Genomic DNA, 24,181 nt, shown 5'->3' on the forward strand with positions numbered 1-24,181 from the left:
TTGGGGTTTGTCAGCAGTGACAGGCAGAAAATTCTCCTTCTGTGAGCAGGAAAAGCAACAGGAGACAAAGATGGGGTGGGATGGGATTTTTTGGAGTGAGTTGGTGGCTCTTTTCTGCAGGACTAAAACTCAACAAGCAGCCTGGGGGTTTTGGTAATGAGCCACAGGGCAAACAGATCTGTCCCATGCAGGTGAGGGTAGTGCTGTTTTCTGGGAAATACCTGATTGGAACCTGGATTCTCCAGCATTCTGGAGCCTGGATTCTCCAGAACCACCAATTTCTGCTGCCCGTGTTAACCTGTTTGTGGGACAGGGTTACATCCACATTTACTGCTCAGGGTCAGAGCAGCCTGCTCAGCTCAGTGCTGAGTTAGGAATAGAATAATAGAAAAATAAGTGTTTAGCTCTCCATGTGATAAAATCAAGCTCTGGTGTGGTTGCTGGCCTTGTTTTAACCCTAACATCATGCACAGACCCTAGTTTAATACCAAGGACCAGTTCTAAGCTGCATGAATGTTTCAGGTTAAGGACAGGGCTGAGGACTGTGGGTTATGTCCATGTCCTGCCCACCACAGGATGTGTTTAGGGCTCCTTTTTCCTTTTTATTTTAGGTTTTGGGTTGGGAATGTCTCTCTGCTGACCTGCCCAGGGTGTGCAGTGCAGCTGCTGTGCTCAGGTGGGTTTGTTTCGAGGGCTGATGATGATTTCTGGGCACAGGGTATTACTGTCACTGTGAGCACCCGAGTCCCCAATCCAAGCTCAGCCACCATGAGCTGTCCTGCAGGTGGATTTAAAGCACAGATTTATGTCCTAAACCCAGGACACTGTCCCTGTCCTGTGACAGCTTCACTGTGAGCTGGAGCGGAGGCTTCTTTCTGCAGCTGGACCCATTTGTTTCTCTGTTTCACAGGACTCCCAGGGTCATTTTATTGATCCAGATGAGAAGACGAGGTTTCTGTAAACATATATATATATATAAGCATATATATAAGCAATTATAGTATGAATAAATATAAAGAGATCTATAGATATAAATGACATATTATATAATTTTGGCAGGACTCAGGGGTGAGAAGGAGCAGCAGGGACACAAGGATCCCCAGGCCTGGCATCTTTATCCCAAAAAAAGGACAAAGTGGAGCAAAGTTAAGCCAGGCCTGGAATGCAGGGGGGCAGACACAGAGCAGCACGGGGATTGCCAGGCACAGAGATGTGGAGATATCCTCGGCACGTTGTCCCTGCACTGCTCAGTCACGCAGGGAAAACCATCCCAGGTGAGCTCTTTTAACTCTCTCCAAGATTCCCTGATGCTGGGAGGAGGAGGCGAGTGGAGCTGAGGGCCCCACCTTGTAATTAAAGGAGCATGGAGGAGAGTAGATCCTAATTAGCAGCTCGCTGGGTTAATTACCAGGTGGGTTTCCCTGCTGGGTGATGGTGACAAGGTGGGGGAAAGGGACAGAGGGACAGAAGGACAGAGGGACAGCCTGGTGTGCAGCTCTCTGTGTCCCCACCAGGAGGGAGGGACAGCAGCCACTCTCAGCCCGTTAATTCCAGGCAGTTTCCAGTCTGAAGGCACAAAACAAATAATAATCAGCTGTCAAACCCTTTCCTGGGGCTGGGAGCAGAGAGGTTTGGGCACATCTTTGTGCTTTGATGACACACAGATATCCTGTCTGCTGTGACTTCATTTTGGGAGAACAAGGGGACTATTCTTGGAGACCATCCCCATATCCCAGAAATCCCAAACCTGGCAGTTATCCTAGCTTTTTTCCTTGGATGTGGCTCTATCTGCAGAGCTGGTGGCACATCAGAGGAGCTCAACACCTGCTCCCCAGGGCTCTTCTCTCTGCTGGGGACACCAGTGGCCTGTCCTCACTCATCACCCTCCTCACAGGCTTTGCTCTCCTTGTCCCACTGCAGCCCCAAGGCCAAAAGCCTCTTGGAAAGGGAAATATTTGGAAAAATAAAGTCAAGGCAGGATAAATCACATCAGCACGTGGACAATGTGGATTGGAGAATTGGGTCATTCTAAGGGTGGGATTGGAAAGGCTCTCACAGCCCCAAATTCCATCTGTATAAAAATGACAGCTGTGTGTGTGGTATTAATTTTTTGGGTTTGTTTATAATTTTAAGAGTATTTTCGGTTTGTCTCCCCCCATTAGCATTTCCATAATAGGGATTATTTTTCTCCCCATCAGCCATTTTAAAGATGAAAAATGAGACAGATCCAGGGGAGGCTGGGTGGGCTCCAGTGTTTGTCACTGGCCACCTGGGGACAGGGAGTAGCCAAGGCCTGGCCGCACACTGTCCACTCAGAGGAGGTGCTGTCACTTCAGGACATCACTTTGGGTCCAGCTGGGGACAGTCATTGGGAATTTGTCCTGTTTGGAGAAAAATAAATAGGTCAAATAAAAAAAAAATGTTATACATATTATATTATATTATATTATATTATATTATATTATATTATATTATATTATATTATATTATACCATATTATATTTTATCATATATTATATTATATATCATATGCCCAAACCTCTCTGCTCATATCATACCATATCATAATATATATAATATATATAATATATATAATATATATAATATATTATATATAATATATAATATTATATATAATATATAATATAAAAAGATATATATTATATATAAAAAATATGTAATATATAATATAATATATATTATATATAATAATATTATTATAATATATTGTATCATGTTATATTGTATTATATTATAGTATAGTATATTATAGTATAGTATATAGCTTAATATTATATTTATATTATATATTATTATATAAGTTAATACACTTTAGTTTTTTTAATTACTAGACTATTGGTTTGGTAGGACCTTATACTTTGTTTTAAAAAAACCCCAGAAATTAATTAGAAGCTATTTTTTAAAATTAGTTTGTGATTTAATTATTAACAAAGTCGAAAGTGATTTTTAGTAATATTTATATGAAGCTGAGTGTGCTTAAGTCAACTTTTTAAATATTTTTTTGGTTGGAGGACAAGATAATACAGTTTTGAGGGGCACTTTTGGGCTGACTAGATTTTGTTGCTCTGGTTTTAGTTTAGTTTTTGGGCTTTTTATTAACTGCTGGGGATGGACACTCCAACCACTACACTAAATCAAACAAAACAAAAATCTGCAAACATAAAACCATTAAATTTATATCAGCCCCATCCCAAACCGTGCAGGGAGTGATCCCACAGCAACATGGTGAGAATATTTTGATTTTTCACTCCCTCACACTCCCCGTGTCCAGCAGCTGATGGGGATGGCAGGGCAAGGACAGTGCAAAACCTCAAAGCTGCTCAGATTTCCAGCATGGAAAATTCTCCTTGGTGTGGCATTAATGTAATTAATTCTAGTTCTCATTAACATAATTAACTCTGAGTCAACTGAGACATCATCAAGGTGAGCGTTTCCGAAGCAGAAGTGATTTTATAACAGTGAAATTGTTATCAGAGCACGTGAAACACCGAGGAAAAGCCTTTCCTTTACTCAGTGATCCAGACCTTTTCACCCAAATCTCTGTTATTTTTGTGGAATTGATTTTTTTTTTCCTCAGACAGAAAACCCACCTCATGCTCATGAATTTTTTTGGCAGCAGTGTCTCAGTGAGGAGCAGAGAGGGCAGGGCTGGGTGAAGGAACCAAGCCCAGCAGAACCACTGAGAAAAGGCAAATTGTGCAGGGAGCAAGTGGCTCTTTGCTTTAGTCCTTCAGCAAATTCTCTGTGAGCCTGGACTTTTCCTGAGGTTTTATTTCACTCCAGTCAGTTTAATTCCACACTGACCCCAGGCACAGAATCCACTTGAGCGAGGAGTTCAGTGTTCAGTGCCAGATTTGGCACCCACCGTTGCTCAGTGATTAACTAGGATTAATTAATTAACTGGGATTAATTTCATTCCAGTGGGACTCTCTGGAGGGTTGTGGATCCAGAGTCTCTGAGCAGCAGATAATGGGAGTGTGGTAAATTTTTGGGGATGGTGGAGGATGGGTTAGTTTGAGTTTGGGACTGGGGAAAATCTGCAGAGAACAGTGTGGGAGCTCTGATTCTTTGCACATTTTCCTTTTGCAGCTGGATTTTGGGGGATGAGGAACTAGGAGGGGTTAGGGTTAGGATTAGGGTTAGGGTTAGGGGATCTGTGTTTGGCTCAATCACCCCAGGAATTAATTCCAAAATTCAAAGCAAGAAAACAAACCCTGAAAACGTCTCCAGCTATGGTGGAAGGTCCTGTGCCAGAGCAGAGGGAAGGATTTCTCCTGGGGCTGTTTGCAGGATGCACTGAGGTGATAAAAGTGCTCTGAGTCACTCCTCAAACACAGAACTGACCAAACCAGTGCTCGGGGTATCTCAATTACCGTTGTCTGGCTCACTGAAGGAGGGAGAATAAATGATTTTTCACAAGGAAACATCAGTGCAGTCACATTCTCCCAAGGACACTCCTGGCTGCTGTTGGACATGGTCACAGCCTCCCTGGGGAAGCAAAGAGGAGATTTTGGTGTCCTGGTGCAAATCCTGGTGCAAATCCAGCCCTGCAGCAACATTTGTGGCTGGGCTGTTCTGCTGGTGACTTCCTTGGAGCTTTTATCACCAGTTTCCACTTCAGCAAACCAATTCTTCCCTTTGCTGTGTGAATGAGGGTTGGTGGGGTTGGGGGAAATCCCAGGAAATCCACTTGGCTGGAGTCACACAATGGGCTTGGGGAGGAAATCCAGTCCCACCCACTGCTCAGGCAGGTTCCCCCAGAGCAGCCGTGCCCTGTGTGAGCTCAGGGAGTTCTGCACTGACCCAGAAGAGTCTCTGTGCTGTCCCTGCTGCTCCAATTCTGGCTCCAGCAGAGGTGTGAGGAGAGTCCTCTGCACACCCCGTTGTTGTTCAGGTCGGGGCACATTCCTGGGAGCAGCTCTTGTTCTTTCACTGCTCCTGCCTCAGCTGGGCTCAGGTTTTTTGGCTTGTGGCTCCCCAGAACAAACCTTTCCTGTGATTAACTGCCCAGCTGGGCTTAGAAGTGATCAAACAAAGGGGTCTGAGTTGGGACAAGAGGAAAACCAGAGAGACATGGATGGTATGAGCCATGAGTGTGGGGAAAGGTGGGGATCAGGCACAGCTTGCTCTTGGAGGGCTTTTCCAGATGATTCTGTGGCTCTCTGGTGGTGCCTCACTCCCCACCAAGAAGGTTTTTATGACACCTCTGCTCTTGCCAGGTGAGGGAAACACGTGTGGCTAAAACAGGAAGGATTTTCACTGGTCCTTGTGGGGGTTTAAAAAGCTTCCTCCGTGAAAAAAGAGGCCCTTGAGTTTAGATTTGCAGCAAGCTGAGCAATAATCCAGCTGCATTTAACATCTGCAGCTCCCAAGGAATCTCAGCCCGTGCTTGTTGTCCTTTCTGACAGTCCCAGGTGTGCTGGGGTGGTTTATTTCCTCCTTTTGATTTAGGTGACAGTGGTTTTTAAACCAGCACATCCCAGCTTGGCCAGAAGTCTCACAGAGTTCTGGATCAGCAGCCTGTGCTTCTGGGCGTGTTCTGGAAGGAGAGAAGGCTCAGCAGTGTCTGGGCCAACCCCTCATGTCCAGAATCCCAAGACTGAGCAGGTTCTGCCTCTGGAGACCTGGCAAAGGCTGTTTCACACCTGGGGATGCTGCTGCAGCTGAGCTGGGAAAACTGCACATGGAATTGGTGATGGAGAGGAGCAAGAGAGGGACAGGAGAGGAACAAGGAGAGGAACAGGGAGAGGAGCAGGGAGAGGGGCAGGAAAGGAGGGTGAGGAGCAGGAGAGGAGAAGGTGAGGAACAAGGTGAGGAGCAGGAGAGGAGCAAGGAGAGGAGGAGAAGAGAAGGAGAGGAGAAGGAGAGGAGGGTGAGGGGCAGGAGAAGAGCAGGGAGAGGAGAGAGAGGGGCAGGAGAGGAAAAAGGCGTGGAGCAGGTGAGGAGCAAGGAGAGGAGCAGAAGAGGAGAAGGTGAGGAATAAGGTGAGGAGCAGGAGAGGAGAAGGTGAGGAGCAGGAGAGGGGCAGGGTGAGGGGCAAGGTGAAGAACGGGAGAGGAGCAGATGAGGAGCAGGGGAAAAGCAGGAGAGGAACAAGGTGAGGAGCAGGTGAGCAGGGTAAGGGGCAGGGTGAGGGGCAAGGTGAAGAACGGGAGAGGAGCAGATGAGGAGCAGGGGAAAAGCAGGAGAGGAACAAGGTGAGGAGCAGGTGAGCAGGGTAAGGGGCAGGGTGAGGGGCAGGATGAGGCTGTGCCCAGCTCCCAGACCAGCAGCAATCCCACCCCTCAGGCTGTGTGTGAGGAAGGCTGTGCTCTGCTCTGAGCCCCTGGAAGGTGCTGCCTGGGCTGTTTCCCCTCCCAAACCCTCCTGGTGGATTTGTGCAGCAGCTCTGTGAGCTCTGAGCACCTCACACTCCCCTGGGGGTGTGAGCAGCCACTCCCCACCAAAATAACTCCTGGAAAGGGAGGGAGATGGAGCCACGAGCATCCTTCTGCCCTGTGACACCACAGCAGGGCTTGACCTGAGTCCCCAGAGCTGCCAGGAGGGACCAATTCCTCCCAAGGGACAAGTCCTGGACTTCCATTTGAAGCCCATCTGTTAAAGGAGGGCTCTTTTCAAATTTTTCCTCCCCTTTCTTCTTTCAGTGCCAGTCTCTATTGTTTGAGGAATCTCGTGCTAGGAAACTGGGGCTGGGGAAAAGGAAGCTCAGAGACAGAGCAGCCAAACCCTTTGCAGGAATCTGCTCTCTTCTGAAGGTTAAAGCTTGTCATCTTTCTGATTTACTGGAAATGATTGGTGTTTCCTTTGTTCTCCTTTGTGGTGCCTGCTCTGATATGGCCTGAGGGACACTTTCCTTGGATAGATCTGGAACTTTTACAGCAGACAAAAAAAAAAAAAAAAAAAAAAAAAAAAAAAAAAAAAAAAAAAATTAAACTCATGTCCTGTTTTCCCCTATGCAATTTTTTGTAAATCAGGAGTTTTGCTTGTTTCAGGGCTCAGGACTCTGTATCTGTAATTTTTGGGGACTTTAAAAGGCTGCAGACCCTGAAGCACCACCCCAGGCTGCTGTGATGGGAGTGTTCTCAGTGCCCTGTGTGGTCTGACCTTTGCTTTTTGGAGAGTGGCTGCTGGGACTGACCCAGATCAGAGATGGAGAGGTTTTGGAGCCTGATGTGAAGTTTTCTGGGAGCCCAGAGCCCTTTCCAGACTGAGGTCAACCCTGAGACCTTTCCTGGACCAGGGCAGGAGAGAGCTGCAGCTCCAGGCTGTGTGTGGCCCAGAAATACAGAGATGCTGCAGGTCAAACCCCACTGATAAAGGAATAAATCCCATTTATTTTAGGAATAAACACCTTCTCCCAGGCTGGGTGAGGATGGTGAGCAGAGAGGGGACTTGGCCAACCACGATGCAGAACTTGTGCCAGGTGAAGTGTTGCTGCTGTCACTCCGTCCTGTCCTTTCCTCAGGTGAAGTCTTCTCACAGCCCAGGAGCTGCTCAAGGGGTGCCAAGCCCTCGCTGGGCAACAGCAAACCCTGATTATCTGTGCCAGGGTCTCCCCTGTGCCACGTTCTCCTCTGTGCCATGTTCTCACCTGTGCCATATTTTCACCTGTGCCATGTTCTCCTCTGTGCCATGTTCTCCTCTGTGCCATGTTCACCTCTGTGCCATGTTCTCACCTGTGCCATATTCTCACCTGTGCCAGGGTCTCCCCTGTGCCATGTTCTCCTCTGTGCCATGTTCACCTCTGTGCCATGTTCTCACCTGTGCCATATTTTCACCTGTGCCAGGGTCTCCCCTGTGCCAGGGTCTCCCCTGTGACAAGGTCTCCCCTGTGCCACATTCTCCCCTGTGCCATGTTCTCCCCTGTGCCAGAGTCTCCCCTGTTCCAGGGTCTCACCTGTGCCAGGGTCTCACCTGTGCCATGTTCTCCTCTGTGTCATGTTCTCACCTGTGCCGAGGTCTCAACTGTGCCATGTTCTCCCCTGTGCCAGGGTCTCTCCCCTGCCTGGGGCAGGCTGATGGCACCACCCTCACACCTTCTCCCTCCTGCAGGGCCATGGCAGTGCCACCAAACCCCTCCAGGTGACCCAGAAATCTGCCCTGGCCAGGTTAGTTTGGTTTTCTCCAGCTGGCACACAGCTGGTGGGAGCAGCACGATCCATGAAAGTCCAGATGGATGGATGGATGGATGGATGGATGATGGATGGATGGAAGGAGGGATGGATGGATGGATGGATGGATGGAGGGAGGGAGGGAGGGATGGACAGGGATGGATGGATGGAGGATGGATGGAGGGATGGATGGATGGATGGAGGATGGATGAAGGGATGCATGAGCTGGTGGGAGGCAGGAGCAGAGGGAAGGCAGCAAGGCTCAGCCCTTGCCAGGCAGTGGAGATGATGCCCTGCAAAGAGTCCTGTTAAATTTTCTCCTCTTTTTGCCAGGGTATGGATTAAATGCCTGAGTATTTCTTGTTCAGACTCAAATGATTATTAATTCTTATCTATATTATAGTCTCACACACCATGAGTTCTACAGCACTTCCAGCTAACAAACTAAAAACAGAGCCATATCTATCTCTCTACAAGGCCTTTTAAGCACAAACTCACCAATTATGAAATGACACCTAAACTATTTTTACTTTTAACCCAATAACCAACCACCCCTGGCCCGCAATGGGGATTTTTCCACCCAATTACAAAATCCCACCCAAACCATGAAGTAGAAGGTGAAAAAGAAGGACTCAACCTCAGCTCTAAATCCTCCATCTTGCTTTATATCTATATTACTGTATTCTAAACCCTTAAACTCCAAGTTTCCCACCCTGTGATATCACACAGCTCTATTCAAATTACACAGTCATAATCCCAGTGCTGTCACTTAATTTTGGGAGCCTTTTCCACGGCCTCAGATCAATGCAGAGTTTGCTTGGGGGTCAGTGCCTGTGAGCACAGAAAATCTGAAATCCTCAGGGTTCCAACAGTGTCCTCAATACCAAGAGGTATCACAAGTATCGTGAGATGTCTCCTCCTTTTTACTGCACACAGATTTATAAAAGATGCTGTTTCCTCTTTTCTTTAAATAAAACACTTCACTGACAACGTGCACTGCAAGGATGGGGCCTTTCCTTTAGGATAGGAGGGGTGGGATGGGGCTTTTCAAAGGGAAAAGGTTGACTATCATCCCAAAATTTCAGTTCTTCTGGCACCACTGAAGAAAGGCTTTAAAGTCTTCCTAAGTTTTGTAACATTCTCATCATCTGAGAGGTCTCTGAGCCCAAACCCAGCCTGGGGGGGTGATGAATTCAGCCTTCTCCCTCTATTAGACAGCTCTGATTCCTGTGGCTCTGTAAACGTCTCCAAAATCCACGTGGTGCTGGAGTAGCTGCCTCTCTCCAAGTGCCTCTTTCAGAGGAAGAGACAAATCTTGTATCCCCCCTCCAAATCACAAAGGTAAAACATTGAGATTCAGACCTCAGCCTGTATTTGGGAAGAAAAAAAAAAAATAAATGCTCAATGCAGGTGTAGGAAGGTTTTATAACTGCAGAGATTTCCCTGCCCGTGGCACGAGGACTGGAACAAAATGATCTTTAAGGTTCCTTCCAACCCAAGCCATTCCATGATTTATTGGAGCCTCTTTAAAACTGCATTGCGTGACTCAAGGGTTGTTATCTCCAGTCTGAACTGTTGAGTCTCAAGGGGGTGCTTTGGGTTTTTTTCTTTTTTTTTTAATAAAAATATCCTGTCTTTATTTAATAGCTGAGATAGAAGGTTCAAGCCAGCATCTCTTGGGAAGACTCTAGAATTGGCAGCTACAAAAGAAATCCCAGTAGATTTGAGGAATGACTGATGCTTTATAGGAGAATTACTGATATTTATAGAACGTGGATGTACATTTAATTTGGAGACAATTGTGCAGATGCAGCACAGTGTCTCCACGTTTGTGGCAATTGTTTTATTTTGCTAATAGGGGTGTGCACAGGGACAGCAGTGTCATTCATTAGGATTTTTCTGCTTTGCTCCTTCTCCTTCTTCCCTGTGTGGTGTCCTCGCTCAGGTCTTCACCTGCCTGTCCCTGCAATGACCAGATATGGCCATTTAGGGCTCCACACATGTCCTTCTGCAGTGGTTTGGGATCCCTGGTTACACTGGTTGAGGATTCCTGGTGGTTACAGTGGTTTAAAATCCCTGGTTGCAGTGGTTTGGGATCCCTGGTTACAGAGGTTTAGAATCCCTGGTACAATGGTTTAAGATCCCTGGTTACAGTGGTTTAGGATCATTGGTTACAGAGGTTTAAAGTGCCTAGTTACAGAGGTTTAGGATCCCTGGTTACAGAGGTTTAGAATCCTTGGTTACACTGGTTTAAGGTCACTGGTTACAGTGGTTTAAGGTCACTGGTACAGAGGTTTAGGATCCCTAGTTTCAGTGGTTTAGGATCCCTGGTTACAGAGGTTTAAAGTCCCTGGTTACAGTGGTTTAGGATCATTGGTTACACTGGTTTAAGGTCACTGGTTACAGTGGTTTAGGATCCCAGGTTACAGAGGTTTAGGATTCCTGGTTATACTGGTTTAGGATCCAGGTCACACTGGTTTAAAGCCCCTGGTTACAGAGGTTTAGGATACCTGGTTAAAGTGGTTTAAGGTCATTGATACAGTGGTTTGAAGTCCCTAGTTACAGAGGTTTAGAATCTGTGGTTACGCTGATTTAGGATCATTGGTTACACTGGTTTAAGGTCGCTGGTTACAGTGGTTTAGGATCCCTGGTTACACTGGTTTAGGATCCCTGGTTACACTGGTTTAAAGTCCCTGGTTACAGTGGAACCACCCTTGTGCTTCCTGGTGTCCCCACCCCAGCCCCAACCCCCTTTTCCCCACAGTGAGGACCCAGAGGAAAGGCCTGGCTGCAGAGCTGCTGGGGTGACATCAGAGGGCAGGGACAGCCTGAAAACCGCCCCATTTCTGCCCCCCTGCCATCCCTGCAGGACATTAATGACAAAAGATCCCCTCAGACTCAGCTGTGTGCAGCAGCTTTGCCCCTGCTGCCATCCCAGGGAGCTCCATCTGCTTTTCCAGCCCTTCTGAGAGCTGAACCCGTGGTTCCTCTGAAGGGTTCTTTATTTTTTCCATGGTTCTTGGTGGGCACACAGCCCTGGAGTGGGAAAATCCCTGCAGAGGAGACCCTGCCCCAGAGAGCTGCCTGCCCTTTGCGTGGCTGTCAGGGGAAAATTTGCTTTTCATTGCACACCAACACTTCTACAAATTCCTGAACCTTTTTGGTCAAAAGCTCAGACCTTAAACCTCTTGCATGATTTTATTTATTTATTAATTTCTAATTAAAGCAGCTACTCTGAATTTATTTGGGGTGGTTTTTTTGTGGTTTTTTTTTGTGGCAGAAAAGCCAGCAAATCTCCAGGCTACCTGCTGGAGAAGAAAAACCAGGCACCATATGCAATGTAGCTCTTGCTCTAGCTCAAAAATGCCGAACTCTGGGAGAGAATTCGTCCCACCAAACGCCCACTAAGCACATTTTTTAAATCTGGTTTCTCAGCCTTTCAGGAAAGGAGAAGCAAAAAAAAAAAAAAAAAAAAAAAAAATCTTCTTGCCTGCTGGAACTGGGCCCCGTTTCATGAAATTAAATGGCTAAGGAGGGGAGAGGGGGGGTGAAAAAAAAATATATCCAAGGCAAAGATGCTATTCTCAACAAAGGAAACAGTATATGCAACAGCTTCTGCAGCATTCCTGCAACATGATGTCTTTCCCTGCAGAGTCTCAGTCAGGAATTGATTGTCTGAGCAGAGAATTGCTCGATTCAGAAAGGCTTAAGGCACACTTCATGAGCTGTTTGCTAAAAGGATGAATAGATGGGCATGTGTGTGTATAAATCTATAAATCGTGGCTGTTCTGGCATGAAGAGGAAAGCTGGGATTGGGCTCTTTGTGCCTTGGTTTGGTGTTGTGGGGGTAAAGCAGCAGAGTCACACACAGGGTCAGGATTTGGTGCCACAGCTCGGGAAGGACAAGCTGTGGAAAAGGGGAGGTGGCAGCTCACAAAGGGGTAACAGCCCTCCTGCTGCTCTGATGGGCTCTCAGTTAAAGGAAAATCTGGTGAGTGTCTCTCATTTGGGTTCTCTTTTATCCCAGGTAATTTTTTTTTTTTTTTTTCCCCCAATGATGTGTGAGTTGTGATTTGAGCTCTGGGGTGTTTGGTGGCACCACTGCTGTGAGCTGTCACTGCCCAGCCCAGCCCCTGCACTGCCACAGCCATTGCTGCCCTTCTGCTCAGGGGTGCTCTGCTGGTTGGGCTGGTTTGGCCAGAATTTGGGTAAATTTTGTCCCACTGGATGAGGGATGGGAGCAGAACCTCAACCAACCTCAGAGCAGAAGGACCTGTGCTGTCACCAGGCTTAGGGCCAGGACCAGGGGTCCTGTGGGAGGTGCTGAGCAGGGAGGGGAGGGTTCAGGAGCTTGGTGACCCAGGGAACTGCCACTTGTGTCCCCAGGCAGTGGCCCTTGGGCAGCAGTGGGTGCCAGCAGAAATGATGCTCTGTGTGTCCCCCTCCCTGGAGTGACCCAGAGGAGCCCCCAGCAGGGACAAACCTGAACCTCTCAGCCAAAACCTGTGTTGTGTCAGCTGAGGCTGTGCCAGGAGGGAATCTCTTCTAGGAAAAAAGCTGTGAGACCACACAGCAATCCCCTGGGGGCAACTGTGAACCCACAGCCGAGGCTGAGGGACATCCTGAGCATTTCATGCCAGTTTGGGCTCTCCCCATAAACCCTGTGGGTGTCCCAGGTGAATATTAGATTATCTCTGTGTCCCTGGCTCACCCCAGGTGGATTTTTCCTCAGTGATGACACTCTGGGGACAGTCCCTGTGTGGGTTTGGCAGGGCAGGTCCAGCTGAGCAGGGTCTTGGTGGGCTGTGCCCATGGAAAGGTGTCCCACAGCCCTGCAGGATTTGTGTCTGGCATCCCCTGGGCACAGAGCTCATTGCTTATAAATTAACTACAAGTCACCAAGGGTCAGCTCCTTTTCGCTCTATTATGCACAGAAAGTTCAGGAAGGTCGAGCAAGAAGTGAAATATTTATTTTTCCTTGATAGTTTTCTGCCTGTCCAGCAGCCCTGTGCCCTCTCTTAGTGCTTCGTTTCAAGAGAATAACTCCTAAGTGGAGACTTAAAAGTTGGTCCCATTTTTTAGAAGGCAGTAAATGCAGGATTTGTCTTGGTTTGGTTCAGTTTGGTTTTCCCATGAGCTCCTAAAACGTAAAATATTATCAACTGCTGCATTTAAAAGTGGCCTTTCAGTCATTGCCCTGCCTGGGGAAATCAGTAACAGGTGAAAGAGCTCGGAGCAGGGGCAGATGAGCTCCTCTGTTTGTGTTTCTCACTTGTCATCTGCTCCCCAAAGAGCTCCCAGAGGTCAAACCATCCTGTCTGCCTGTTTTGTCTGGCACTGAGAGCTGTCCTGCTTTCCTGGGAAGAGCTGGGCTTCAGGCAGCCCCAGGAAAGGCCGGGTCTCTCCCCCAGCTGCCTCCCAGTCCTGACAGATCCACCTTGGCTGCTTTTCACAGAGCTCAGGAGAAACCCTCCTGCCAGCAAATGTAGAGGGTTTTGTTGTAGGTTTTTTAAAATTTCTTCTGCAGAATTTTCTTCTTTCTTCCTGGAGAGGATTTCTCAGTCTCCCAAAAATTCATCATGTGGTGTTTGTGTCTCATGAAATGCATCCTCATTGACTGTGGAAATGCTGTTCCCTGCTAATCCCAGAGCAGGGGGTTTGGGAATGGGGCAAAGGCTGATGTCAGGGATTCAGGGATGGGATGGATTTGGGAATGGGGCAAAGGAAGATTTCAGGGATGGATTTGGGAATGGTTCAAAAGCAGATGTCAGGATTCAGGGATTCAGGGATAGGATGGATTTGGGAAGGGTGCAAAAGCTGATGCCAGGAATTAAGGGATTCAGGGATGGATTTGGGAATGATGCAAAGAAAGATGTCAGGGATTCAGGAATGGGTTTGGGAATGATGTCAAGGCACATGTCAGGGGCTCAGGGATTCAGGGATGGGATGGATTTGGGAATGGTGTAAAGGCTGATGCCTGGAATTAAGGGATTCAGGGATAGGATGGATTTGGGAATGATGCAAAGAAAGATGTCAGGATTCAGGGATGGATTTGGGAATGGTGCAAAGGCAGATGTCAGGGGTTTAGGGGTTCAGAAATCTAGGGGTTCAGGGATCCAGGGATTCAGGGACTCAGGGATTCAGGGATGGGATGGATTTGGCAATGGGCACCAGCTCTCCTGCCTCTCCAGTGACTCTTGGCTAAATTTGGGTCAGTTTATATTTCCCAGAAGCACAGGAATGGAATGCCTGGGCGGGGTCAGGGGTAGCCCTCACAGATGTTGCACTCTGGGTTTGTTTGTTTGGATCTCCAGAGCACACTCTGGTCCCAAACCTTTCCGCCCTGGGTAAACTGAATTTCCGGAATTTCAGCCCAGCCTGAAGTGGACAAGTGTCCTCAGCTCCTGATTCACAGGCACTTCCCCCATGGTGGCTGCTCATCACCACCTGGACACTGGGAGCCTCCCCAGGGAAAAGGGGAAGGGAATTTCCCCGAGGATTTTATTAATTTATTTTATCAATGTTTGCCAGAAATTATTCAGAGTCCCAGTTTGCAAATCTCCAGGTTTCCTGTTAGGAATTCCTATTGACCATCTGAAAATCCTTATCCCCAGTTAGCCTGGGATTTATATTCAGCACCCAGAGATGGATCCAGCCCTTCCCCAGATCAGCCTGTTGCACTGGCAACTCCTTCTGCTTTCCTTCCCTTACTGAAATAATAATAATAATTTGCTTTTACATAATGTTCTTAAAACCTCCTGGGTGAGCATTAGCTGACCCTGCTGAAGAGGCAGGAGTGTTCCTGCCCTGCAGATGAAGGAAGGAAGACAGAGAATTTGTGAAGGTCACAGAGCAAAGCAGGAGCAGAGCTGGGACTGCAATTCCCTCCTGCTCCTTCCCTCCCGCTCCAGGCACTGGCACACAGCACCGAGAGTCCAAATTAAGAGATTATAATGCATAATCCACACTGGTGTGCCAAGAATCCTCCAAATCATATTACACTGTCACATAAAATGATGACTCATTTGGTAACACAGCCCACAGCCGGTTCCTTTATGTTAAAATTACGTGGACAAGACTGGATTTAAAAAAGAAAAAGGAGAGCTTGTTGTGTGTGTAGTGAATGCTGAGTTATAGATGCCTTCATGGATGTTATTTTGGCTGGTGCTGAAGGAGCATTTGTGAGCCTGTTTGTTGACAGTGGTGCTGGGGGGACCAGAGATGCTGACATCCCACTAACAATAATAGGAACTGCCTCTGTTTGTTTCTAAATTGGAATTTCTTCCTTCCATGGGCCCGGCCCACCCCTCCGCCCCCACAGGAGGAAAGGGCACTGATCTGGGGCTGGCAAAGGAGCATCTCTCAGCAGGGCTGGAGCTTCTGGGCTGCCTGGGCCACCATGGCCATGGTCCATCTCCTCCCCACACCCATGGCAAGGTGCAGAGAGAGCCCCTTTGTTTGTCTAAAGCACGAATAACAAGGTGGAATCAGCCCAGCTCCTTTCCCAGGAAAAGATGACTCTGCTCTCCTTGCTCCTCCCTGCACCATCATCATCCTCGCTGCCACCCCAGCTCCTGCCCTTCCTGGCGGCCTCTGCTGCTGTTTGGGGATTGTCATTGTCCTTCCCAGAGCCCCTTTGGGACGTGGCTCTGCCAGTGACACCGAGCCGTGTTTTTGCTGCGCTGCGGTTTCACCATTTCCTTTTCCTCTCCCTGCCCGGGCTTTAATTTCTGCAGCTGAGGAATCTGTGGCAAAAAAAAAATTAAATCCCTTTTGTGCCAGGAATGCCCACATGTTCCTGAGCTCAGAGCTGCTCTGGCATTGTCAGAGATGGTTTTTCCATCCCCTGTGTGGCGGGCACACGTCACAGCCACTCTTTGGACAGAGAACTCTGGCAGGGCAGGTGTTTGCTGCTCCTTTGGAGGTTTGACCATGAAATCCATCCATCCATCCATCCCTGCAGGCTTCCCTTCCCTGTCTGCACCACATCCTGTGGGGCAGCTCTGGCCCAGCAACACTCTGCCCTACATTCCCAATTTGGGGTAAATTAGCCAAACGTCCAGCAGGCACCGAGGGCAAGGATCAGGAAACAGCTTCAGTCTCTGCGTAGTCAAGGCCAGTCCAAGAAGCTCTTTGCAAGATTTTCCTACTGCTGTGCTGGAAGCTGCTGCTTCCCTTCATTTCTTAGAGGAGGAAAAAAAATATTTCAGAACTAATTTGTGAGTGTGACCTGTGGAGACCCTGAGCATCCTGTGCTGGTGCTGGGAGCAGGGGAGGGAAGGAATTGCTTTCAGCACTTGGGGAGGCGTGGGTGGCAGGAGGGCTTTGTGTGGTGCTGGAGGATGCTCTGTTCATACATCCCTCCTAAACAAAATACCCCCTGTAAATGTGTATGATGGGAATTCAGGGAACAGCTTTATTTTTTTTTTTTTTTTCCCTTCCTTTTTTTTTTTTTTTCCACTCGTCTCCAAGTAGGAGAGAGGCTTATTAGTACTCTCCTTCCATAGGCAAGATGCGGAGGCTGGGAAGTTGTGAGACGAGTTACATTTGCTTTTATCAGGCAAATCTGCTCTCTCCTGGACAGTCCCTTCAGCCAGAAGGAGAAGGGAAGAAAGCACAAAGGTGCTGGCAGGAGTTCTAGGGGGAAGCTCAGAAAACCACCCAGCACAGCCACGGAAATGAACTCGTGTCAGGAGGAAGGAATTATTTCCATGCTGGATAAGCACCTGTTGAGGGAAATGTGTTGAGTGTGCATTCAGAGGAACTGCACTCCCTTGGACACGGTGGAAGGGCATTTTAACCCAAGACAGTCACCTCAGGTCTTTTTCCAGAGTGTTTTCCATCTGCAGCCTGGGAGAATTCCCCCTGCTGAGCAAGGGAGGTTTCAAGGTGGGCTGTGATGGAAGGGAAAGAGGTTTGGGCAGCCTCAGAGCTCCAGGCAGATGGAGCTGGAAGAGAAATGGATGCTCTGAGCACCTCCTCAGCTTCAATCACAGAGAAAGGGAAAAAAACCCAGAGATGAGGGTGCAGGGTGTGAAACGGGAGCTGGCAGAGCCCAGGCTGTGGAGCAGGGCTGGGCACGGCTCTGAGAGATGCAATCTGGTCCTTGGGAAAGAAACACAACCCTGGGAGGTCCCCGGGATCTCAGTGGAGCTGGGAACGAGCCGGTTTGAGAGGAGGAGCAGAACTGGTGTGTGCTGGGAGGCTCTGCCTGCCAGGGAAGGTGATCCCACCCTGAGCTGGGGTCTGGGATGGGATGGGGATCCCCTCCAGGGCAGGAGGGATCCCTGCCCCACAGACAGAGGGATTTCTCAGGGTTTTATCTCGCTGTTGCTGGAAGAGTGGAGTCTGTCATTATTTACTGCCATCTGTTAGAGACACGAGTGGCAGCTGCTCCCAGTGGTACCTCAGAGCTCAACAGCAGCTTCCAGCCCCCAAAACTCGAGCCCCAGGGGGATTTACCCAGACAATGCAACCCATTTGAAGAGTTACTGGTCGGGCTGGTAAAAATCAGTGGAAATTTAGCTGTTCCTTGTTTAATGCTATTTGCATCTCTGGGAACATTGCATTTATACAAAGGTGTTTATATGACTGGTAATATTTCCCTCTCCTGAGAGGCCTGGCCTGCGTGGGTGCTTAGAGGAGGGTTTGTGTCAGATCCCTGTCTGTGACAAACCTCAAGAGGAATTCATCACATTTTTGATTCAGAAAGAAATTTGTCTCTATTTTCCTTCTTTTTTTTTTTTTTTTTTTGGTCCATATTTGAAAGGCCTGGGTACACACCCCTGCACAGTGAGATTTAGGAGTGATTACAGTGAGCTGGGGAGCAGCTGTCTGACATCAGTGGGATACAGAAAGCCTCCCAAAGAACTTCTTCCTTTGCATAACATTATCCTGATCATACTCCACTCATCCCACTAACGATGAATTTGTTATGGGGAGCAAGAGAAAATGCAGAGGGAGAAGCAACTAAAATCTGTGCAGCTCAAAGTGTCCAGTCCTGAAAGTTGGATCCAACCCCAGGGATCTGCTCCTGAGTTTTATCAATGGCCAACCTGTGACCTTGTACAAATCTCCTGGATTCTTTGGGGCTTGGTTTCATCCCCGATGAAATAAAGATAATATCACTCACCTCGTCTGCAAAACGGCTTGAAGTCTAGTGGCAAAAATTGCTAGGAAGGAGTTTAGGTGAGATTACAGTTTGATGTTTCTGGCAGTGCAGAGATGAGAGCCGTGTGTGCAGGTCAGGCTGTCCTTGCTCAGAGCCAGGGGCAGAGGGAAGGGGATCTCTCCAGAGGAGCAGAAATTGCTGAAGTGCCTTATCGAGAGTTATCAAGACTCGTTGGAGTGGAAAGGAGCTTAAAATGCAAATGAGCTTTTTATATGTGGAGCCTCGGTGGGGCCGGTTTGTGCTTTTCTCCAGGCTGACTTTGCAGTGCTGCTCAGTGTCCACTCCTGCCTCTCTTTTACTCTTTCTGGGGAGGGTGCAAATCCTCCTCGCTGAGCCATCCCCCAGGAGCCTTGTTTGGTGCCCTTAGAGGGGCAACACGTTGCGATGTGGATGTGGACCCCCACAGAGGACAGCAGGCAGCAGCAGGGTCAAACATGGAATTATCTGACTCCAGTTCTACTTATATACATTTGTACATATATACATTTTGGGCCAAGATTGGCCCAAGGAGGTCACAACCTCCTGACTCCATTGGTGTTACTATGACCATCAGTCAAATTTTCCTCTCAGAGAAAAACTATACAAAACACACTGATAAATTCTAAGAACACATATTCTTTACATGAAGCAGCGTGAGAATCAGGCTGCAAAGGTTCAAACACTCAAAAGCAAGAAATTCAGGGGTGACAGTTTGGCACTGTGAGAGGAAGGTTATTGCACCAAACTCCCCGTTTTTACAATAATGCCAAGAGCAGGAGCGTTGATGCGCCTTTCCATTTCATTGTCTTCTATTTTTATCTCGTTTTTTTGGGCAGGAGGAAGGGCCGGGACACCCTTGGGACTGGCAGTCTGTGGGTTGGTGTGGCCGGGGTGTGGCAGCAGGGACAGGGACGGGGACAGGGACAGGGACAGGGACAGGGACAGGGACAGGGACAGGGACAGGAGGTGACAGCCAGCCCCACACACAAGAGCAGCCCCCGGCTGTGCAGAACCGGCTGCTGCCTTTTTGAAGGCGAATTTTAAGCCCTAAAATAACAACTGCCACTCCCTGCTGAGGGAAAGCAGCCGCGGTTAGCGGAGCCTCCCATTCCCCGCTGCCTGGGGACACCAAGGACTTTCCCCTCTGTATCAAGGGGGTGACATCTCTGCCCTCCCCTTGTCCCCAAAGAGGAGCATTGAGCTCCTGGCAGCTCCTGCACTGCAGGGAGTGGGAGACATGAGGAACCTAAGGAGACAGCAGATGGGTGCAGGCGCTTTTAAGAGCAGCTGCTGGTGTCTCACTCGATAATCTCATTTTTAACAAATCCCTATGATAGCGAAAAAATGCTGGAAATTAGGTTTTTTTTCTGTCCCCTCTCATCTCCTGAGCCACACTTGACCTGTTCAACATGATCTGGGGATTAAAGGCTTGTTATTTTAGCTTGTCTATAATAGATCAGAGGCTGATCTCTCTCAGGCTATTGAGCTCCTCTTCCCTGGCTCTTTTCCTCTTCCCACTTTGTCTTTTGTGTCCCAGGATAAGTGACAGTCCAGAGATGTGACTCCTGCTGGGGGACACGATGGCTTTTCCCCAACACCGTGCCCAAGGTGTTGGTTGCAGAACATTTTGTGGGTTCCCAAACCTAAAATCTAATCAGCCTAATTTTGTAGGCTGAGGCTCCCAAATCTAAAATCTCAAAACTCTGGAAGCTGCCTCAGGGATGGAAGGAGGGAGGAAAGGCTCCTTCACTTCTCAGCATCATTGTCACCCCTCGGGCAGCACAAGTGAGGCCAGGAGGAGGGAGGGAGCCTCGCTCTTCTCCCAGTGGGGCTCCAAATGTGTTTTTATTCTGTCTGAAATCTGACTGAGGGAAGTTGTGGAGCCGATTTTGTCAATGCTGAGCTGAGGTTGTGGGCTGAGGTGTCTGTCCTTCGTCACCGCTCTGAACTAATCACGGCACTGCCGACACAACACTCCTGTTTAATTCCCTCAATTCCCAGCTGGGGAAGCCGTGTCACCGACATGCAAAGTGGCTTATCCAAGGTCACCCTTGGCAAGGAAATAATGGCACGGAGAGGGAAAGAGAGAGCTCGGGGGGTTTATGGGCTCGCAGTGTTCCCCAGTGCAGTCAGTGCCACTCGGGAAGGTGCTGCTCATGGACAAGGTGTGGTTGTGCTACGGGAGAAAGAGGATTAGTTTTGGGGTTTATTTTGTCCTAGAAGGGAGAAGTGCAAGGTCTGTCGGGCGTCTCTGAGGGAGAGCTGGGCCTATGTTTGCCCAAAGCTCCGGCTGGGGCTGGCAGCTCCTCTGACAGGCCCAGGGGGTGCTGCCAGAGCGGCACATCCCGGAGAGACACCGGGACAGGGACAGGGACAGGGACAGGGACAGGGACAGGGACAGGGATGGGGATTAGAGCAGCACATCCCAGAGAGACACCGGGACAGGGAACAGAGTGACACATCCCAGTGAGGCACCAGGACAGGGATGGGGATGAGAGCTGCACAACCCGGAGAGACACTGGGACAGGGATGGGGAACAGAGTGACACATCCCGGTGAGGCATTGGGACAAGGACAGGGATTAGAGCTGCACAACCCGGAGAGACACTGGGACAGGGATGGGGAACAGAGTGACACATCCTGGTGAGGCATTGGGACAAGGACAGGGATTAGAGCAGCACATCCCAGAGAGACACCGGGACAGGGACAGGGATGGGGATTAGAGCGGCACAACCAGAGAGGCACCGAGGCAGGGACGGGGAACAGAGCAGCAAATCCCGGAGAGACACCGGGACAGAGATTAGAGCGACACATCCCAGACAGACACCGTGACAGAGATTGTAGGGACACCGGGACAGGGATTGTAGAGACACCGGGACAGGGATTGTAGAGACACCGTGACAGAGATTGTAGGGACACCGGGACAGGGATTGTAGAGACACCGGGACAGGGATTGTAGAGACACCGGGACAGGGATTGTAGAGACACCGGGACAGGGATTGTAGAGACACCGGGACAGGGATTGTAGAGACACCGGGACAGGGATTGTAGAGACACCGGGACAGGGATTGTAGAGACACCGGGACAGGGATTGTAGGGACACCGTTCCAGGGCTCGCACAGACACCGGGACACGCTCGGGGGCAGCGCAGCGGCACTCGCGGCTCGGGCGGGGCGCTCGGCGGGGCGGGCCGGGGGCGGGCGCGGAGCGGCGGCGGGAGGCGGGCGCTGTCCATGGCCCTGCCGAGCTCCGGGCGGCCCCGGGCTCCGCCGCGCCGCCGAGCGAGCCAGCGATGGGCAACACGGTGCACAAGACGCTGGCAGGTACCGCCGGGGCCGCGGGGCCGCGGGCGGGGGGGATGATGCTGATGATGCTGATGATGCTGCGGGCGGCTGTACCGCTGTGTCCCCTCTCTCCCCCGGTTCTGAGGCTCTCCGGGAGAAACTGAGAGTGTCAGGGATCCCGGGAGAAGCCGGGCGGGTCAGGGATCCCGGGAGAAGCCGGGCGGGTCAGGGATCCCGGGAGAAGCCGGGCGGGTCAGGGATCCCCGGAGGAGCCGGGCGGGTCAGGGATCCCCGGAGGAGCCGGGCGGGTCAGGGATCCCCGGAGGAGCCGGGCGGGTCAGGGATCCCCGGAGGAGCCGGGCGGGTCAGGGATCCCCGGAGGAGCCGGGCGGGTCAGGGATCCCCGGAGGAGCCGGGCGGGTCAGGGATCCCCGGAGGAGCCGGGCGGGTCAGGGATCCCCGGAGGAGCCGGGCGGGTCAGGGATCCCCGGAGGAGCCGGGCGGGTCAGGGATTTGTCAGATCTCCGCTGGTTTTCTCCGGGGCGGGAGGGGGATGCTGATCCCGCAGCTGGAGCGGCTCTTCCCAACCCTCGCACCGGCATTTCTGCTTCATTTCCCCTTCTCCTTATTTATATATATATATATATTAATGTAACTTTTTAATAGGGAGAAACCTCAGTTGTTTCTTTGTACATTTTGCGGTCAGGTCTGAAATGTTCCCCTGGCTTTTAAAAAAAACTGCCTTTTTTTTTTTTTTTTTTTTTTTTTTTTTTGGCCAATTCTGCACTCACACGAGAGATGTGGGGATTCTTTTTCCCTTTGCAAGTTCGTCACTGTGGGGTTTTCTCCCCCCTCCTTCCCCTCGGAGAATCTGTGCACAATAAAAGCAGTCGGTCTCTATAGAATAATCAACAGTGTTGAATTACCGAGCCCTTTGCCAGGCTCTATCTTCAGCTTTTCTTCCCCTTTTTCTTGCTCTCTCAGAGCTCCTGCATCGCATCCTTTGTACTCCCTTAAATAAAAGGGGTATTATTAAACTTATTTAAAGAAGCAGGAGGACCTATTGAACACATAACACGTCCTGCCTGCAATCAGCCAGGGAGCCGAATATAGAAATAAAGAGAGGAATAGATTTGCATTTGGATGTGCCATATATATTGTCTTTGCATAGAGAGAGGGTGCCTGGGACCTTGGGGGCACAAAGGAAAGCTGCTATAAGCTTGTGGTTTAGCTATGAGGCAGCGATTAGATTTCTAGTTGCCTTCTCCTCTCATTCTCTATTACAATTAAATGGGATATTAGCTCCTCTCACAATAAGGAAGTTTTCATTTTTTTTTTTTTTTTTTTTTTTTTTTTTTTCAATATTTCACCAACTGGCAAATAAAGGTAAAGTGAGGAGCGCATGACCTTGGAGAAAAAAATTATTTTGCGTGTTGGTTTTTTAGCTGGGGCAAAAAAAAAAAATAGGGTAAAAAAAAACCCAAACAAACCATCTTTGGGTCAGCAAAGGTCAGGCTGGAACTTCCCAAAGGAAAAATATCTGTAGCTGCTGGCCCAAGTGTGGGATCTTGCTGAGAGCTCTGCTCCAGAAGGCTGGGAGTTGTACCAGCCTGGATCCTGCCTGGTGCTAGAACAGTCTCTCCTGAGCAGCCTCCACACGCTCAGCCTTCCACACGTGAATTTAAAAAAAGGGATGACATCAGCTCCGTGATTCAGGACTTTTCCTCGCGGTGCTTTCAAAAGGAGTTGTTAAAAAAAAAAAAAAAAAAAAAAAAAAAAGTTTGATGTAGAGGAGGTTTAAAAAAAAAAAAATAAAAATATGAAAGTTTGATTTATGGAGACCTCCCAGCTCAGCCCTAGAAATATCTGAGTGGTGTCCCCTCCAGGTGGAGGCTGTCTGGGAGGATCTCACCGCTGGGGATGCTCCATTTGCAAACATTTGTCAAATTGCGCAAGGCAGAGCTGTGAGCGACACTCCAGTGCCTTTACTGAGGGCTGGATGATGCTGGAAATTGTGTCTTTCCCCCCAAAATTCACTTTGCTTTTTTACGAGAGTAATGACAGCCCAAGGGAGATGTTAACCTGTGGCTGCTGAGGAGCTTTTTAGATGTTTGCAGTTTGAGGAGCTTTTTGGATATTTGCAGTTTGGAGGTTTTATAAACGTTCCTTTGTCGGGCTGGACCCCGTTCAGCAATTTTTCACATGAAATTGAATTTCAGATGGATTGTTTGCCTTTCATTATCCAAATGGCATTGAGGAGGGGAGCAGGTTCAGAGCTGTTCTTGGAACGGTCCTTTTGAAAATTAGAAAGTTTTTTTTTTTTTTCTGGAAGATTGAATGGTTGGATGGAGTCCTATTTATAACTGCGAGGGCTGTTTAGAATTACTCGAGGATAATCAGTCAGAATTAAAGTCTTTCCTTTTCTTGGTCCAAAATGCACCTCTGTCTTCACCCTGCAGACTGAGCAAGGCACTTTCACTCATTTTGACAAACAGAGGGATCCCTCTCTGTCCCATGGACTGAAGAAACTTCTTAATAAAACCCAAACAGCCAAACAGAGCATCTTCAAACCGAAATTTGCTTAGTTGTGTTAAAATTGATTCACTGCGGAATCGC

General features: G+C 49.0%; 1 protein-coding gene across 1 annotated transcript in view; it reads left to right on the plus strand.

The window, feature by feature from the left end:
* Window positions 1-21,514: 21,514 nt before the first annotated feature.
* The window catches only part of NEURL1B (neuralized E3 ubiquitin protein ligase 1B), a 35,351-nt gene continuing 32,684 nt past the window's right edge, over window positions 21,515-24,181 (plus strand). The window contains exon 1 of the mRNA XM_083872099.1: window positions 21,515-21,604. Coding sequence (XP_083728225.1) covers window positions 21,574-21,604 — 31 coding nt within the window. The 5' untranslated portion in view covers window positions 21,515-21,573. The remainder of the gene's footprint in view (window positions 21,605-24,181) is intronic.

Source organism: Zosterops lateralis, assembly GCF_965231275.1.
Source record: "Zosterops lateralis genome assembly, chromosome: 14".
Classification (NCBI taxonomy): Eukaryota; Metazoa; Chordata; class Aves; order Passeriformes; family Zosteropidae; genus Zosterops; species Zosterops lateralis.